This window comes from Gouania willdenowi, chromosome 5 (genome assembly GCF_900634775.1).
Source record: "Gouania willdenowi chromosome 5, fGouWil2.1, whole genome shotgun sequence".
Lineage (NCBI taxonomy): Eukaryota > Metazoa > Chordata > Actinopteri > Blenniiformes > Gobiesocidae > Gouania > Gouania willdenowi.
Window position 1 is genome coordinate 40,184,342 of NC_041048.1, and position 19,432 is coordinate 40,203,773.

Here is a 19,432-nt window from a genome sequence, read left to right on the forward strand (position 1 = left end):
AGTTTGTACTTTCACATATTAATTAATAAGTAACGTGTAAGGAAATGATGACGTTCAAGCAATAAATTACGAATTTCAGTCCCTGCAGGAGTTCCACTTTAAATGTCCTTATTTTGTGGAATAATTTGAGGAAAATTGCCGGATTTTGAAAAAATTAAGAGTTCCTTTCAACAATTTCAGATTAAAAATGACTGCCATCATGTGATGTAAGCATGGGAAAAACTATGAGCACTGCAAGTATTGTGAAGTTTCATTGAATTTGTGTATTTGGAAGGGATGAGATATCTACAACTGAATTATTGGTCATTTACATGTTTACATTTCATGTTTTATATCATAATTCATTCCTTTCTCCTGCGGGCCACATTGGATGCTCTAAAGGGCCGTATTTGGCCCCCGGGCCATGAGTGAAATACCAGGAGTCTGGAATATTCATGTAGAAAAAAAAATTTAACTCAAAATAATTTAATAAAATAACTAAAAAACACACACAATTATAAAAAAAATACACAAAAGGACAGTAAAAACATACAAAATAAGTTAACAGCATGACAGGAAAAACATTGAAAATGACTCCATAAACACACAAAATGATAGGAATACACACAAAATGACTCTAAAAGCACAAAACGACAATAAACACACAAAATACGTAAAATAAAAATGAACAATATAGTCACATGTATTACATCACATGTAACTAAGCATACCTGTATTCTCAAGGTGAATATGTACTGTATTTGGCAATTTGAAAAAATTGTCAAATAGAATTGTTCATGTGAAAAACATCTTATTGTGTATATATGTATTATTATCATTATTTTTTGTGTCATCATGAACTTTGACCATTACCGATATTTTTACTGGTAAGTTGTATAGTTTTGGTCCAATAAAATAAAATCCTCCACTTGAGATGAGCTTTTCATAAATGTAAGCATCAAACTTGTACGATAAATATTGGTAGAGCTATGGAAAATTTGGGTTTTTGACACTTAACGCAACCTTGACCTTGATAATTTGGCTCCAAAAAAGGTCAACTGCACATCCTTGACATTGCCTCTATGAGATGACATACGTGTCATTAGTGCTGCATTAATAGTCTAGGAGGAGTTCCAGAAGAAAAATAACGACGAAAACAATGTATTTGTCCATTTTCAGAGGAATTCTAGATCAGAGACTCTCGGTCACACATTTCTACCTCTGATTGGCTGCAGTTACTGTAGCCACGCCCACCAGTGCATCAAAGGTATCCCTTCATGAAATATTTCTGTTTATTTAGGTTTGACATGATTTTCTCCTTTTCTGCTAATTTTGTGTCTTTTTATTTATTTCACACTGACTTGTTAATTAAACGTATCCTCATACGCCTGTGACAGCACAAAGAACTGAGACATGATTAAATATCTGAACAAAAGACAGGCTTTGGTTATAATCAAGTGTAAAATGGCGTTAGACTTGGTCTCATTCTGCACCAGTGAAACGGGTTTGTTAATCAGGATTAACTTTAGTTTAGCATGAAGGGAAAAAGAGAGAAAGAGAATAAAACCATCAAAAACCAATATATTTCTAAAAAAAAACCTGTATATGGTTTACACACACACACACACACACACACAGTGTAGGTCCACTGCTCTTCTCATTCTGTATCAACTCATGATTTCCAGGACGGATGTAAAAGGGTAATGAAGGAGAATGAGCCACCATGATAACAGACTTATGCCGTGTGTTGCTAGGCAACCAATCCATCAGGCGCAGAGAAACAGAAACCTTCCTTCCTGCGTGTTGTGACAATGACGACCAATTATCAGCCTTCTGTCTCGCTGTGGAGGATTTAACTCGACCTAAATTACGCCTCTACTGACCTCTGATGAATAAACAATAAATATCACATGTGTGTGTGTGTGAAGTAGGAGGCAGGACTTTACCATCAGTGTCACACATAATTAAAGCACTTCTGGAAGAACAACGATTATTTACACTTTCAACCCTGAGAAAATCAGCCGCGTGAGGAGATTCTGATGTGGAGGGTTTTTTATTTCTGTGATTCAGGGAAAATAAATAGGATGCAGTCGAACACTGCATTAGAATTAGCTTAGCATTAGTCTATCATTAGCCTAGCATTGACATTAACTGAGCATTAGCCTAGCATTGACATTAGCTGATCATTAGCATTAATATCAGCATTAACCTAATATTAGCATTAGTCTAGCATTAACATTAACTAGGATTAACTTACAAGCATTAGCTTAGCATTAATCTAACACTGGCATTAGCATTGACCTAGCATTATCATTAACATTAGCTTAGCCTGCTGCTTCCTCACTAATAAAGTACATGGATAATAATTAGTGAAGATACCTCCAGCATCCCCCACTCATTTTTAAAAACAAAATGTGTGTGTGTGTGTGTGTGTCAGTTTCCTGTTTTTATTATAGTTTAGTAAAGTAACGATGAGCGCTAGAAAAAGAAATCATTTATTAGATTATCTCCATCTTTAATATCTTCTCTTGTCGTCTAGCTCCACCTTCTTTTTCTACTGCTCCATGTCATTTTCATTCTGTAGTGTTTTCATGGCGAGGCCCCACAGAGTCACACTGGAGGTGAAGGGGCCCTCCGTGGCCCTGTAGGCCCGACTGGACCCCGTGGCCTTGTCCAATGAGGAGCTTCCATTCTTCTGCTGAGTCAGCGCTCCTTTGCTTTGCTTCAAGACGTCCGCGGAGGCATCAGCAGCTCCGTTTCCCTCCTGGTGGGTGGGTGAGAGGAGGTGGTGAGGAACCAGGGAGTGTAGCTCAGGAAGGGGCGTGGCTAAGGGCGTGTGGTTCTCTACATGTGGTACGTCTTTGTTGAGCGGCCTCTTCAGCGTGTGTTTGGAGGGGACGGCGTCTGGTTTCTCCACAGGAGGTCCTTTACAGTACATGTTACTGTGTCTCCTCAGCAACGCAGAACGAGTGAAGCTCTTCCCACACGTGTGACACATGTAGGGTTTCTCTCCAGTGTGGGATCGCATGTGACGCTGCAGGTCTCCTGAGCCCATGAAGCTTCTTCCTGTATTTAAGAAACATCATTGACTACATTAATAAAAAGAATAAATAAAGATTAAACTAAACATAAGAGCTAAATAAGCAAATAAATTACAAACATATGAAGAAAAAAAACTAAAGAAAATAGTGAATTCAAAAGTTTGTGTGAAATTAAATAAAACACCATTAGCTTAGTGCATTAAAATATTGCTTTTTCCCCTTTTTAGAGACTTCAACAATAAAGTTGTAATATTACAAGAATAATGTTGTAATATTAGAGAAATACATTTGTAAAATTTCAACTTTCTTATTATAATATTACAAGAAAAAACTTGTAATATTAAAAAAATGAACTTGTAGTTTTACAGGAAGAAAGTTGCAATAGTATGAGAATAAATTTGTATTAATACAAGAACACATTTGTAATCCTATGAGGAAAAAAAAATACTATTATTAATATTACAAGAATATTACATACATTTGTAATATAATATTACAAATGTATTTGTGTTACATTGCAAGATTATTCTTCTAATATTATTAATAAAGAATAAACTTGTCATACTATTGCAACTTTCTTCCTACAATATTACGAGTTTATTCTTGCAATATTACTAATAATACAAGAATAAACTTGAAATACTACAAGAAAAAAATGTGGAACATTATTAAGAAATTAATTTGTAAAATTACAAGACTAAATTTAATATTACAAGACTTAACATGTAATATTACAGGAAAAAAGTTGCAAGAGTATGACAATAAATTTGTAATATTATAATAATAAAGTTGTAATATTACAAGAAGGAAGTGGAAATATTATGAGAAAAACAACTTGTAATATTATGAAAATTAACTCTAAATTTGTAATATTACAAAAAAAGGTTTTTTTCTATTTTCTATCTTTTTCTCTCATTTTGTCATTTTGTGTATTTTTGTTTAAGTTTTGTATTTTTGGAATAATTTTTGTACATTCTTCTTTTCTTTTATTTTAGGTATTTTATTTTGATATTTGTTTATTAAAACATTTTTGTAAATTATTTATGTATTTTTTTTCTGTGTGAATGTCTGTGTTCTGTGTCATTTTCTGTATTTTACTGTTATTTTTAATATTCATTTGCCCATGATCTTAAAATACAACTATTGGACAGTGCTCAAATCAATGTTTGATGTTATTATAATAAGTACATATACTGTATTAGTGTGATATTATACGTATCGTTTCTTACCACATGTGGCACAGCTGTGTGGTCTCTCCACTGCATGGAAGCCTTTGTGCTTTAGAAGTTTTCTGTGTGTGTTGAAGGACTTTCCACACTGGTCACACGTGAAGTTTTTGTCCGTTGCGTGACTCCTCTTGTGCTCCTTTAAGTTGCTCGAGTTGTTGAATCCTGAAAACAAAGAGAGAAATAAATAATAAAATAATGATTGGGAAGCTAAACTTATGGGTACAGGTTAAATATGTTGTGTACCTCGACCACAGATATCACACAGATGAGGCTTTTCTCCTGTATGGACCAGTTTATGGCGCTGAACGTCTCCTGATGCTGTAAAACTGGAGTAAAAAACCATGAATATAATTATAATATAAATGTTATTGAAATCTACTGCTACAGTATGTCTGCAAAGTATCATTATTAAAAAAAAAACACAATAAAAGAAACAAAAGGCAACAGAGAAATAAGCTAAACAACTCCAGACTTATAAACATACAAACAAAAAAAAGCACAAATTTAGTCCAAAAATCCCACAAGGAACACCAAAACAGAATACAAATATACACAAAATATACCAAAATGACAGATACATACATAATATTAATTCAAAAAACAAAAAGCAGCGGAAAAACAAACAAAATTAGTCCAAAAATAGGAGAAAAAAAAAAAAAAAGCACAAAATTACTCCAAAAACACAACATACAACGAACTAAATGACAACATAAATACTCACAATGACAGAAAAAGAAACAAAATGATTCAAAAAATGACAAAAAATAAAAATAAAAAAAATACTCAAAAATGTGTCAGACACACAATAAAAAAACAACTAGTGCAGCAAATGAATTGCATATTTCAAGAGAATTGTTCACTTTGGTACAAAAGCATTTGGCACAGATCCTCTCTAAGGACCACTATTTTGGAAAAAGGCAGTGGCCACTCAAAAATTCAATATGGCGGCCATTTTTCAAGATGGCTGCCAGTGCTATTTAATTGGTTATTTTATAACAAAAAAATGCTCGAATCGGGCTAAACGAGATGTCAGCGGAAAGGTCTGGTTCGTCCGAGTCCGAATATGTGCAGAGTTAGAACTGGCATCCACTGGCACCAGTGGATGTGTTTTTTTTCTCAGAGTCCGAATAAGTGGTTTGTTTTTGGCTAGAGGCCGAATTGCGCCCACAGGTGGCCGCGCAGTTTGTTGTTTTCATGCACCAGGTGTAACCTCGGTCTATGGGAGAAAGCAGTATCAAAGTGGCTCCCTTTTGCTCATACTCCTCTGAGGTTACCCCTGGTGCAGGAAAACACCAACCTTCCACGGCCTCAGGAGGACCACACCTTTCTGCTGACACCTCATTTGACCAGATTCGAGCATTTTTGGATTTTTCCCAAGTTTTTTGAGGCGATTTAGTGTTTCGCCTCTGGCGGGCGCAGTCCGGACTCTACCCGGGGGGGGGGGGGGGTTACACATGTTCAGACTCGGGAGGACCAGACCTTTCCGCTGACAACTCGCATGGCCCGATCAGAGCATTTTCTGGTTATATAATAACCACTGAATAGCAATGGAGGCCATCCTTAGAGAGGATCTGTGCCAAATTTCATGCTTTTATACAAAAGTGACCTTTTTTTTTTTTACTAATGTGCTGCACTAAACCAAAACACCTGAAAAAACAACAAAAACACACTTTGTGTGTCTGCTGAGTTTTGTGTTTTTGTTGTGTTGTGAAAATAAAAAATAAAAAAAAACTCCAGACATACAACATGACCAGTTGACAACAAAAATATACAACATGATTCCAAAAAGCACAACATAATATACAAAAATCAGCAGAAAAATAAACAATATTAGTACAAAAAATACACAAAATGGCTCCAAAAACACACAAAACAACCACACAAACAGTTGTTTCTGTGTTAATATTCAGATTGGTCATTATTCTAAATAAAGACGTGAATGTTGATCATGTGACACACATATACACACGTATACAATAAACAGTAAACAGAATAGAGGGAGGAGCTCAGGAGGTCGAGCTGCTTCTTTGGCATTTTACCAAACAACAAATACATTGATAGCTGAAGGACTGAACTATTATTGGATGTTAGGTATGTCAGTGTTTCACCTTTTCCCACACAGCTCACAGATGTACGGTTTCTCTCCAGAATGGCGCCGTAAATGTGTTTGTAGGTTTCCAGCCTGTTAAACAAAGGCTGTGTGAGACCATGTGACGTCAAACCAGCGAATGACGTGAAAATCAAAATCACCTGAGAGAAGCTTTTGGCACAAATGTTGCACTGGAACGGCTTTTCACCTGCGGCAAAAGAAGAAAAGCAAGAGGTGATTTTACAACAACAATCAATGATTATACTCATTTTATGTTATTTCAACTCATTTTCAGGACATTCCACGCACACAATCTGATCTGTTTTAATTTATAGTATAAAGAAAAAAATCTTCTTCATTTTTATTTTATACCTCAAATTTAGATTTCACCACCCGTGAATAATTTTAATCCTTTACATGAGGCCATTGTAGCTTGACTCTGTGTCTTATAATCATTTATTCTTTATTAGTTTTTCACTATAAAAAATATAAAAACCATTGCATTAGAAAAACATATATTTTTATAAATACTATAATATTCTTCCATAACAAGAAGCTATAATCTCAAAAAGCAGGAAATAGAAAAAAAAAAAGGAGAAATTTGTAGAAGATGAGAAATTTGCTCATATTAAATATTACCAAAAATGTTTTCAAAAATAACTAAATAAATTTTTTCTGATGCAGTGGTTTTCATATGTTTTGAGTTTCTAGTGAAACATTTCTTTAGACTGAAGTGCGTGGGCCATTTGTTAATAATAATAATAATAATAATAATAATAATAATAATAATAATAAAAACAATAATAATAATAATAATAATAATAATAATAATAATAAAAACTAGACAAGACCTATAGTTAACAGGAAAAACACAAGACTGGTCTTGACCTTGAGTGAAGGTCAAAGTCACACGCTGAAAGGAAATGTTGTTCAATGGTACCAGTCTGAGCACTGGATCTCATATTGTGGCCAAGTTATGGGGAAAAAGTATTCTCTTCTTTTTTGAACTTTGACCCCTACCGACCTTTTTACTGGTAGGTCGTACAGCTTTGGTCTATTGAAATAAAATACTCCACTTGAGATGAGCTGTTCATGAATGTAAACATCAAACTTGTACGATAAATATTCATAGAGATATGGAAAATGTTGGTTTTTGACACGTGACGCAACCTTGACCTTGACATTTTGGCTCCAAAAAGGTCGACTGCACATCATCAACATTGTCTCTATGAGATGACATCTATACGTGTCATTAGTGCTGCGTTAATAGTCTAGGAGGAGTTCCAGGACAAAAGAATAACAGTGTTTTGTGAGGGAAACCAAAGTGAAACCAGTACCAGTGTGTGAGCGTCTGTGCAGCTCCAGGTTGCTCCGGTGTTTGAAGATCTTTCCGCACACGTCACAGCAGCATTGTTTGTTCCCGCTCAGCTGGACCTGCTCGACTGCAGGTTTCACATGAAGAAGAAGCTCTTCTTGGTTCTCAGACGGAGGAAGAGGAAGAGGGAGACGCAGATCATCCTCCACTGCTGCTGCCGCTTCCTCGTGAGCCTCCTCCGTCGTTCCGACTGCAACGTTGATCTGAGCAGCTTCTGGAGCTCGAGGCTGAAGCAGAGACTCTGGCTCTGGTTGGTGGATTTCTTCAGGACGGGCGAGGACTGGCCCGGGGGCGGGGGCAGTGGATTTGGCACACATTTCCTCCAGAGCCTTCTGAGAGCGGAGGTAGTTGTATTTCTTCAGGTAAACGGCTTTCTTTGGTTGCACTAGCTGGTTGAGGGCGGAGTCATCCACTGTGTCTGAGGTGAAGCTGTTTAAATGATCTGATGGAGTTAAAGAAGATACTGGGTTCTTATTATCCACCACCATGGACGACGTGCACGGTTTGCTGGGTGAGGTCAGAGTGGGGGGGTCACCACCACCACCCTGATACTGCTGCTCTTCCATTAACACCAGAGGACCAGGACCAGCACTGTTGGTCTGCAGCAGAGCGCTCTGTTTAAAGTACTGTTTACTGTAGAAGTTACGCAGTTTGTAGCCGTGCACCAGCTGCTTCTCCACAGGAGTCTGAGAGTTAAACGACACGTCAGCGTTAGAGGTTTTTCTACTGCCGTCCAACTCACTGTTGAACCCGTGTCTGTGGGACTCAGAGGGACAGTGGAGGTCCACGTCAGGGGGAATACTGCTCCCTATGAGGCAGTCGTGATCCGAGCCCAGCATTCCTGGGATGGAGAACGAAGAGATTTCCACAGGAGGAAGACAGGAAGGCTTGAGGAAAGCGTTACACATGCTCTGCACGTTAGGAACCTGTAAACACTGGGCGATGTCCAGGAGCGCCTGAACGTTATCCTGGTTGATGTCCAGGTGGGACGTGTACATGTAGTCCAGAATCTGACCGATGCCCCCGACGTCCTGGATGACCAGGTTAAACACATCGTTCTTCTGACTGGGAGAATTCTGGAACAAAGACCTGAAGGAATCAAAGCCACATTTTTATCACAGCGTCCAGACTAATTATGACAAACAAGATCAATATAATGAGCCTCATTTATCAACCTTGAGTGAAAACAGGTGTAAATCTGAGCAAATATTGTGTCGTACGACAGGATCAACGTGTGATTCATCAAACATTGGTATTTGACCAATCCCATCGCACAAAGGGTTTATGAATGCGTCGGCTGAATTTTATCGTGATTAACACGTTACACGATTAAATCTTCCGAGTTCAGAGGCCCCGCCCACTGAGGTCAAACAAACATCTGAGGTGGAACAAAAACAAATATGTGCTTTTAGACAATGTGAAATAAAGAAACACACACGATTAGCTGTTTTATATGCATTAAGCACACCGTCTGAAAATGTATTACCTGGAGCAAATTTATGGTATAATTAAGACAATTTAAGACTTAAGTATCCGTGGAAACAGATTATTTAAACTCTGGGTTAGTTCTAATCAATATAAAATGCCCTTATGTCACGCTGTTGTTTTTCTTTTCTTTAAATACACACCTCAGGTGATTGTTTCCTTGTTTTATTTCATTTCCACATTATTAACATTCATGTCAGAGATTAGAATCACGACCGATACATTAGCACAGGGTTTGATTGAGTTTTTCTCAATTTTTCTGCATTTTGGTTATTGTTTTGTATAGTACATGGTTCTTTTTTTGTGTATTTCTCTAATTTTGTGTGTTCAATTTTGGGAGCCACACATTTGCCCATAGTACTGGATGACAGTAGACAGCTGGACAATGAGTGTACGTCACACAGGCTATTTGTATCATCTACAGCAGTGGTTCTCAACCTGTTCAGCCTAGGACCCCCAAAATAAAGGTTCCAGAGAGCGGGACCCCCACTGTAGCTGAAGGTGGTTGAACACAGACATGAACATTGAAGAACAGTCATGTGGAGACAGGACCATCTATAAGGGGGGATAAAGGGGAGAGATTTTTGGGGTCCATGTGGCCCCCAGACTCTGGAATAATCTGCATCAGTCTCACCGCGAGCTCAACTGTGTGGACACTTTTAAGAAATATTTGAAGACTTCGCTTTTCAGAAAAGCTTTTAGTTAACTGGATTTTAATTTTTTTTTTTTTTTATCCTTTAATGACGATGCTCCTATGATGTATATGTATGTTTTATTATGCGCTCAGTACAGCACAGTGATTTTATCTGTGAAAAGCGCTTTATAAATAAATTACTTACCTACTTAGTTATGAATCTGTGATAACCACATTTATTTATTCATCTGAATAATATCCACTGTTATCCAGGAAGTTTCCTATTATTATTATAGTCATCTTAAAGATGGAAATACTTGTTTTAATCACAAATAAAATGGGTTAAAATTGACTAAAAATGGTGGAGAAGATGGTGAAATGGGATTTAAAAACAGAAATCGGTTAAAAGTTGCAAATTAGAGTGCGTAAAAATGGTTCAAATTGTCAATATTGGAACAATTAGTTTAAACTGGCAAATAATGGGCATTAGAAATTCTGAATTGGGTTACGTTGGTAAAAAAAAAAAAAAAGCATTAAATATGGTTAAAAAAAAGAGGTTAAAAGTGACAATTAATTGTCATTTTGTGTATTGACGTTCTCATTTTGTGATACTTGTATGTTGTTTTCTGAATTTCTATAAGCATGAATTATGGTGAAAAGAGGTTAAAAATTACAATAATGGGTCAACATATGTGACATTAGGTGGAAAAGTGGTGGAAAGGGTTTATAAGTGCTGAAAATATCTGGGAAAAAAACTAAATGTGCAGAAAAACCATTCAAATTTGATGGAGAAGTTGCATAAATTGGAGTACTATAGCAAAAATGCAGAAAAGAGCAAAAATGAGGCAAGAAAAATAGGTTAAAATATGGGAAGTTTGGTGTCTTTGCAGAAAAAGGGTAAAAAATAAGCAAAAATGGGCTCAAATTGTTTTAAAAAAACAAAACAAGGTTGAGAAGCCCTGCTCTACACCACATTATAACAGGACATTAGTACCTGAAATATGAGCTGAATGCTGCCAGGACGTTTTTGTGAGCTTTGAAACAAACACCTTTGACCACCAACATACAGTCACAGAGCAGACCCTGGATCCTCTGCTCCTGGAGCTGCTGCAGCAGGTACGAGCTGTGGCTGGACAGGCTGTCCATCACCAAAGCACCTCAGACCTCCATCCTCCTCATTTCAAACCTGGACATGAAAACAAGCAGAAACACAGCGACTCAGAGTGACGGTACCCAGAGACCACCCAGGCAAAAATGGCTCCCAGATAGCGATGCTAACACACAAAGCTAAGCTAACAAACAACATCGTGTCTGTACAGATCGCGATTACCGATTCATTCTGACCTCAACCACTAATATATCACGACATAATCATACCATCAACGCTTCGTCCGAATGGGAACTCAGATTAAGCATCTGTTTCGGATGGGCGGTCACTTTTCACTGTAACAAAAGACGTCACTACCTGGTGCAACCCTGTAATATGAGCTCCGGAAACGTGAGCTACAGGAAGCTGTAACATCTGTTTTCTTTAAAACTTTTGGACTTTTATTGCAGAATTAAAAATCATGAATTGAGAAGTAATGTAATTTTATGCATTGTCAAGTTTTTTTTGTTTTATTCACAATAATCACCTTTAAAGTCCCCAACTTTCAATATTTATTTAAACCGATTCAAATTGTATAGCAACTCACTAAAATTGATCAAAATTACTAAAACACAAACATCATGCACACTTTTCGAAACATTTCATAATAATGAGTCCCCTCTGTATTAAAAAACTCAAATTTAATATATATTTATTAATCAACCAAAATAATTGCTTATGTATTGTTTTTTTTTCTTTGTTTTTTTTTTGTTGACTGTTGTAATTTGAAAATATGCATCATGTTTGATATTAGTTTCCAAATTTCAATAACGTTTTTTTTTTTTTTTTTTTTTTTTTTTTAATCTGTGTTCAATTTTATTTTTTATTTAAAAAAAAATGACAACCACACATTTATAAATATATAAAACACAAAGTTTCAATAAATTGGGAAATTTCACAAGCAGGTTTTGATCTGATAATGTGTATATTTTTGAATATATGTGACGTTGGTCATTTATTTATTTATTTATTTATTTTTACAATTATTTATCAGCTCCATATGGTAAATAATTTGTTTAAATAAAAAAAAAAAAAAATGCAATTTTTGCATTACTTCAAACTGTTCACATGAGAGAAACATTCAAAATGCTGCACAATAATAATAATATTTTTTTTAATTGAACATTGAAAATATATTTAGCAAGTATTTGCAATAATTTGTATGAATATGCATTTATTGTCAAACATTTTGATGCACTGCAGCATGCATTTTGCTAAATCAAAAATCTGTGTGTGTAGGACAGTCATAAGATGAGCTGCATTTTTATATATATATATATATATATATATATATATATATATATATATATATATATATATATATATATATATATCAATCTACAAATATATACAGTAAATACACAGGTGAGCATAAACACACACTTCAAATGAAAAAAAAAAGAAAACTGAAATAATAGATAAATTTTTTCTCTCCCATTTGGACAATAAACATATTCTTCCCCAGTAATAAAATAATATTACTGTATTAAACAATATGTTGTCATCTAAAGTTTTCAACATCAATTATTTTTTAGTGAAATGACAATTATTAATTTTTGACCAAAACGACTGAGAGAAAGCACATAATAAAAATAAAAAAAATGTTCTATCGTTACACAAATCCACCTCAAATTTAAATCAGAGGAGTAGGATTTCCTTAGTGAAAATTTAACAATATACAGGATAATAACATTAGTTCCTGGCCTCTAGTCACTGTTGGCGGAACTTTCCTCGTTCAGTCACATTTCCAGACGGAACGTTTAGGGTGTTGCTATGGTCATGTGTTTTGGAAAGTTTGAATGGCACGTGAAGATATGTTTTTTTTTAAAACTTCTTTGAAATAATTCTTTATTTTTTTAGTTATTTTAAACTAACTTCATATAGGCTAACAGACTCGGTTACAGTAAATGTGTTTTTGCCAGCTTTTGGCTAACCTTTAGCTAGCATTAGCACGGTTTGCTTTAACTCCGCTCAGTGCTCAGTGTGGCTTTTTGCTCACTTGCGGATATTTACGTGTTGTTTTGAGTGTTTTAGACTTTATATTGGGTTGTTAGACAGCTGTGTTGTCATTTAAAAATGGTGTTTTTCACCTGTAACGCGTGTGGTGAGTCCCTGAAAAAGGCTCAGGTGGAGAAACACGTGAACATGTGCAGGGGTTGCCAGGTCCTGTCCTGCATCGACTGTGGAAAAGACTTCTGGTGAGTCAATAAATCTCCTTTATGTTATCAGCCTCTAAAGTGAACTCTCAAAACAATAGTAAAATACATAAAACAACGTCAGAAATCGAGAAAAATAGCCTAAATACAAACACAATGAATAAAAAACCCACAGGAGACACAAAAAATCACGGAAATTGCACAGACGAACAACAAAAAATACACACATTTTATCTAAAAACACAGAATACTACAAATATCGCTCTCTTTTTGCACTATTTATTTACAGTTTACAATTTCTTTTTTCTTCACATGCAAAAACAGTTCCTATAATGTGCAATAATATATCATATTCGATGCAAAACCTCCACCTTACATGTATATTTACTACTAGAACTGATTTGCACACCCAACTGTTATCATGTACAATATCATTATTTTTTCCTGGTAAATGTTACTTAAACTGTTTAAATCCTCCACTGCCTTATTTGCGTCCACACTTGCTGCTGTAAAACCTTTTTGTACATTATATTTTTATCATCTATACTCATTTACACGTACATATATTATATATTGTTAATATATTACAAAATATATGTTTTGTATATTGTTAAAATAATTTTGTGTTTTCCTTTCTGCAAACACATCTGGAAAGGGAATACAAAATTACACCAAGAAATACATGTAAATATCCCAAATTATACGTAAAGGGTAATGAAAAACATGCAATAAAAATGACATATCATTTATTCTTTGGCTGATGCGTTAACAAACTAAATAAATAAATAAGCGGTGAGATAATTTTGTTTTTCTGATTTAAAACCAAAACAGAAATATACTAAATATCACACAAACAGAACAACATTTTGCCATTAATGCTTTCATTTTTAAGCAGAAAAACGCTGCTTTTCTGGTTTTTGTTGATAAATCAGTAAAACCAAATAACCTTACTGTTTATTTTTGTTCAAAAAAATGTATTTTTTATTTTAAAAATAATTATCCAAAGAATGAATCATAAGTTGATCATAAAATTCTCTGTGCTGTAGGTTCTTATTGACTTTTTCATGATCACATCCCTATGGTCTGTACATGGTTTTTATTCCAGGGGTGAGGACTACAAAAACCACAATAAATGCATCAGTGAAGACCAGAAATATGGAGGCAAAGGCTACGAGGCCAAGGCCAACAAAGGAGACGTGAAACAGCAGCAGTGGATGCAGGTACATGACATTTAAAGCATAAACATTGTTGCTTTTTTATTATTTGGGGGTGTATTACCTCTGCCATGTTGTTTCACCAGGTGAACTGATCACCAGTTCAGCTAATACACCATCGACCAAACCTGTATCTTTTCAACATTTCAATGCAGACATAATAATCTGAACCAACACATTAAAAACACACTTCAGATGAAGCTCTGCATTTATTTCCAGGCACAGGATAACATGATCACGAGATGAACCATAACACAGCGAGAGTTTTAGAATGGGATTATCCACAGAATTGGAAATTATTTATTAGTTTTTCACACTTTCTAGACTTTTGAATTTGAATTTTATTTCGGCAATCTTCACAAACAAACAATTGTGTAATTCATCCACCTAAAGAGTGTAGGTTGAAGCAAAGCTTATATACTGTAAACCCATCCCATCACAACAAAAACAAAACACGGTTCTCTACATATTATCACACACAAAAAATATTTAACTTATATTACTTTTTTCACAATATACATTTAATATATATTTTGCACAAGTTTTATACAAACAGTTTATACATTCATATCAAACATGTATACATACATACACATACAGTACATGTATATGATATGTACATAATAATATTATACTATTTCATCTTTACAACACAAATTTCATCAATTAAATTTAGAGTAGCAATATATACATTAATAAAAAAAAACCTTTTATTATGTTATTAAGTGTTAATATATTTTATAGCATGATATACATATTATTGCTGTCCTCGGTAAAACTGTTACTCTTCTTTCTTATACTTACTAACAATATATGATTTAAAAAGCTTTTTAAACTGGTTTATGTTGTTGCTTTGTTTTATTTCATCCTTTAGACAGTTCCATAATTTACCCCTGATATTGTTCTACTCATGTTTTTCAATGTTGTTCTAGCATATTGGATCTTGAAATGTAGTTTTCCTCTTAGATCATATTCCCCTTCTCTCTCTAAAAATGTTTTCAACCCTTTTGGAAGTGAACCTTTACTTGTTTTATAAATCATTTGGACACTTTTAAGTTAGATGAGATCTGGAGTTTTTAAAAAATAATCTATGTGTGTATTCTCTGTATTCTGCGTTCTGTATCAGTCCGATGGATCTTTTTTACATTATGAATAACGGTTGGATGTTCGTCATGTATGTACAGTATGTCCCCAAACTTCTAGACAGTAACTCAAATATGGTAAAGCAAGTGTACAATAAAGAGTGTGCAATGCTTTTTTATTAAGAATGTGCCTCGTTTTGTCCAGGACAGCAATAGAAATAGTCCTCGCCGACCTGTAATGTATTTAATGTGTGACTTCCACAGGTCCCATGGTCCAAGATCACATTCAATCACGTTTTCCAGTGAAAAATGGCGCATGAATGTGTGATATTGTCCTAAAATACTCATGTGAGGCGTTTCTGTGTCGTGTTGGGGCCTAATTTAAATAAACAGAGAGAAATTAAGTTTCTTTTTCCATTTTAGAACAAATAAATTCAGTTTTTACTGTTCATTATCACAGAAAATCAGAGGCAGTACAGACTCTTACATATGTATTTAATGTATAATGTATCTGACTTGTCTTTTATTGATTAAAGAAAATCCACGAGGCCATGAACAGACCTGGAATCAGCTCCAGACTGAAGGATGTGCTGAGTCAGCTCAGTGCGTATGAAAACGTACCGAGGAAGAAGGGAAAGTTCCAGGTTGGTCAGAAGTCACAGCTTAGTGTTATTATCATATTTCTTTGTGATCATAGACATTAACTGACGTTTGTTCTGTTTGTTCCTTCAGAACTGGATGAGAAACAGCCTTAAAATAGTCAACCCTCAACTACAGGAGGAAGTGTGGGACATATTCGCTGCAGCTGATAACGTAGGAGACGCTGCTGTAGCTTTAACTGTGTTTCACTTATAATTTTACTAAAGTGTCGACGAGAATGTCTGACGTTATGAAAATTAATCTAACCAATGTGAACATTATTATATTGATATACAGTTTGTAGCCCATGTTTTTGTTGTTGTTTTTAACCATCATTTGGAGTGTTTGTGTATTTTTACTGTTGTTTGTTTGTATTTTTTTGCCATTGTTTTTTTCTCTCCCATTTTGTGGGTTTTTCTTGGCAATTTGTGTTTTTTGTTATTTTCTTTGAATTTGGTGCCTTTTAGTTTATTTTTTTCGCATTCTGTCTGTTTTTGTATCATTTACTATGTTTTTCTCAAATTTTGGGGCTTTTTGTTATTAATTTGTATATTTTTATTGTTATTTTATATATTTTCCTCTCATTTTGTGTTTTTCCTTTTTATTTGTGTTTTTAATGTTATTTTCTATAAATCTCTCACTTTGTGTTTTTTGTATCATTTTGTATATATTTCTTTTCTAAATTTTGTTGTTGAATTGTGTTTTTGATGTTTTTCTAAAAAAAAATTCTCGCTTTGTGTGTATTTTTGGTATTATTTACTCATCTATTTTGCTTTCATTTTGTTGCGATTTAGTATGTTTTGTGTGTTATTGTTGTCTATTTGTGTGTTTTTGTATCATGTGTTTTTCTCTGTGTTTTTGTTGGTTTTTTACTGTTTTTTCCCCCTTATTTTATGTGTATTTTCCATTTATTTGTGTTTTATGTAATTTTGTATAATTTTTTTTCTCACTGTGTTTTTTTGTGTATTTTTTTTTCATCATTTAATACACATTTTTTTTATTTTTGACGTGTATATTTTTCTCTTATTTTTGTGTATTTTTCTTGTCATTTTGTGTGTTTTTAAAGTTATTTTGTGTGTTTCCAGCCCTTGGCGGCACTAAAATATATTTTAGTGGGATTTACATTTCTAAGTTTCAGACTAAAGTGTTGTTCTTAGTTTGTTCTTGGACGATGTGTCACTGGAAAAAAGTGAAAAACCCTGTTATTGTTAACTTTGGTTGTTTGCTTTTTAATTAATATTAGGGTAATTTCTTACATTCATCTGCTCTGATGTGACAGGCTCCCAAGGCCCCTGTGGAGACTGAGTCTGTGCAGATCAACTCAAACGTTAAATCAGATCCTGATGGAACGATGACGGATGAGCAGAAGAAGAAAAAACTGAACAAACGGGAGCGAAAAGAGGCTCGTCAACAAAAGAACGGAAAAGCTGTGAAAGTGGTCGACGCACCGAAAGCTGAGGAAGAAGAAGAGAAGTCTGTGAAAAGACAACGAAAGGAAAAGAAAAGGAAAAATGGAGAAGATGCTGGAAATAATGTTTCCAAAAAGAAAAGAAAAGGTGAGTTCAGATGAAAATTGGTTCCATCAATTATTTTACTCATAATTTGGTTTCCTTTCGATGTTTTCACTGAAAAACATGAGTTACTGTTTTTTTTCTTCTTCTGTTTCTTTTTTCCAGTTGTTGAAGAAGCAGATGATGTCATTGATGAAGGCGTGTCTGACAAAGATGATGATGAACCAAAGATTTCCAAAGGTAAAGTGTTTGGTTTTTTTTTATTTATTTTTATTAATATTTTGTGTTTTTATGTTTGTGTATTATCTGTAACCATCTTGTGTAATGTTCTTGTAATTTTGTGTATTTTAGGTGTCCTTTTGTCTTTTTTTTTTTTATTTTCATCTTATGTATTTTTCTGTCATTTTTGTATTTTTTCTGTTGTTTTGTCCATTTTTTTTCTTTATTATTAGTCATCTTGTGTATTTTTCTTGCAATTTTGTGTGTTTTAGGTGACTTTTTGTGTATTTTTCTGTCATTTTCTGTTTTTTGGAATATTTTTTCTGTAATTTTACGTAGTTTTGCTGTTGTTTTCTTATTTTTTTATGTTGTTTGTGTATTATTTATGTATTTTTCTGTCATTTTGTGTATTTTCCTGTTGTTTTGTACATCTTTCTGTTATTTTAATGCGTTTTTTGTCGTTATCTTGTGTAATTTTTTTTGTAATTTTGTAAAAAAAAATTCCTCGTAATTTATGTATTTTGGTGTTATTTTATTTTCCTGTTATGTTTGTGTATTATCTGTAGTCGTTTTGTGTAATTTTTATGCAATTTTATTTGTCCTTTTGTCTTTTTATTGTCATCCTATGTATTTTTTTGTCATTTTGTATTTTGGAGTCATTTTTGTGTATTTTTTCTCCAATTTTTTAGTCGTCTCGTGGTTTTTTTCTCGCAATTTGTTGTTTTTCTCTCCTTTTACTTCCTTTTTCTGTTGTTCTTTTGAATTTTTACATTTTTAGATTTATGTATTATTTGTAGTCGTACTGTTTTTTGCACCTAATTGGGGCCCGTTTGTCTGTTTCTGGTTCTGGAATGACAAACCTCACTGAGCGCTTTGATAACTAACAACTTACATAGTTTGTTGTACTTTGTTGAGACCACCAGAGGTCAGTGATGCTTAACTTTATCATAGTTAGCGTGCGTTAGCTAATGGCTGTTGACACACATTGTTTTGAGCAGGAAAGTTCAACTGGAAGGGAAACATCAAGGCCGTCCTGAGAGAAGCTCCAGAGAAGGAGCTGCCGCTGAAGAAGCTCAGGAAGAAGGTGTGCTGCGTCGTTTTATTCTGAAACTTCACCACTATTTACGTGTGTGTGTGCGTGCGCGTGCGTGTGTGTGTAAACTTTACAAATATGTGTTTTCACAGGTTCTGGCAGCCTACTACACTTTCACTGGTGACAACGGTATTAAAACAGAGCATGAGGTTCTCGCACTTTTCACGAAGAAGATTAACGGCAATCCCAAGTTTAGAGTTTTAAAGGAAAGAGTTAAACTTCTTCAATAAAACTGAGGAACTATTGGTCAGCACATGCATTTTGTTCATTGTTCAACGCTTATTTCCATTCCCATGTGATGTTTTTATATTTCTACACATTAAATGCTCTAATGATCCAATGACATGTCCTGTGTGATTGTATAAAATGACAGTTTGTGACACATTCCTAAGTTCCCTCGATGCTGGGAAACAGCACCTTATCTGTGGGATTGGGTGTTAGGGTTAGGAGGAGGAGGGGGGAGAGGTGCAGCTGAGGTGAATTTGACTCTCACACGGGACTAAACTAATGCACATTCCTCCGTGTGTGGGGGGGGGGGG

General features: G+C 34.6%; 2 protein-coding genes across 4 annotated transcripts; one reads left to right on the forward strand and one right to left on the reverse strand.

The window, feature by feature from the left end:
* Positions 1–2,458: 2,458 nt before the first annotated feature.
* zbtb49 (zinc finger and BTB domain containing 49) lies at positions 2,459–11,290 on the reverse strand. Of its 3 annotated transcripts, none has more exons than XM_028447225.1 (8): positions 11,210–11,290; positions 10,827–11,018; positions 7,676–8,802; positions 6,500–6,546; positions 6,358–6,431; positions 4,493–4,575; positions 4,250–4,411; positions 2,459–3,045 (listed from the first exon to the last, which is right to left on the reverse strand). In XM_028447225.1, exons 2-8 carry the CDS (start codon positions 10,976–10,978, stop codon positions 2,534–2,536), a joined length of 2,157 nt encoding a protein of 718 aa, XP_028303026.1. In that variant the 5' UTR covers positions 10,979–11,018; positions 11,210–11,290; the 3' UTR covers positions 2,459–2,533. The 3 variants fall into 3 exon arrangements, with proteins under 3 accessions (XP_028303026.1, XP_028303028.1, XP_028303027.1); XM_028447227.1 differs by lacking the exon at positions 11,210–11,290 and having other exon boundaries at positions 7,676–8,554; positions 8,640–8,789; positions 10,827–10,959; XM_028447226.1 differs by lacking the exon at positions 11,210–11,290 and having other exon boundaries at positions 7,676–8,789; positions 10,827–10,959.
* Positions 11,291–12,743: 1,453 nt separating this feature from the next.
* lyar (Ly1 antibody reactive homolog (mouse)) lies at positions 12,744–19,233 on the forward strand. Its single transcript, XM_028447374.1, has 8 exons — positions 12,744–13,177; positions 14,241–14,355; positions 15,968–16,075; positions 16,164–16,244; positions 17,350–17,626; positions 17,747–17,821; positions 18,799–18,884; positions 18,986–19,233. The coding sequence occupies exons 1-8, from the start codon at positions 13,056–13,058 to the stop codon at positions 19,121–19,123; spliced, it is 1,002 nt and encodes a 333-aa protein (XP_028303175.1). The 5' UTR covers positions 12,744–13,055; the 3' UTR covers positions 19,124–19,233.
* Positions 19,234–19,432: the final 199 nt, after the last annotated feature.

Bases quoted from the DNA above. Each gene is read 5' to 3' on its own strand.
- zbtb49 (XM_028447225.1), bottom strand. From the start codon at position 10,978: ATGGACAGCCTGTCCAGCCACAGCTCGTACCTGCTGCAGCAGCTCCAG. The intron at 6,432-6,499 runs GTGATTTTGATT...TTTGTTTAACAG, and splicing joins GTGCCAAAAGCTTCTCTCAG to GCTGGAAACCTACAAACACA. The intron at 3,046-4,249 runs GTAAGAAACGAT...TCTTAAATACAG, and splicing joins ACACAGCTGTGCCACATGTG to GAAGAAGCTTCATGGGCTCA.
- lyar (XM_028447374.1), top strand. From the start codon at position 13,056: ATGGTGTTTTTCACCTGTAACGCGTGTGGTGAGTCCCTGAAAAAGGCT. The intron at 13,178-14,240 runs GTGAGTCAATAA...TTTTTATTCCAG, and splicing joins GACTGTGGAAAAGACTTCTG to GGGTGAGGACTACAAAAACC. The intron at 16,245-17,349 runs GTAGGAGACGCT...CTGATGTGACAG, and splicing joins TATTCGCTGCAGCTGATAAC to GCTCCCAAGGCCCCTGTGGA.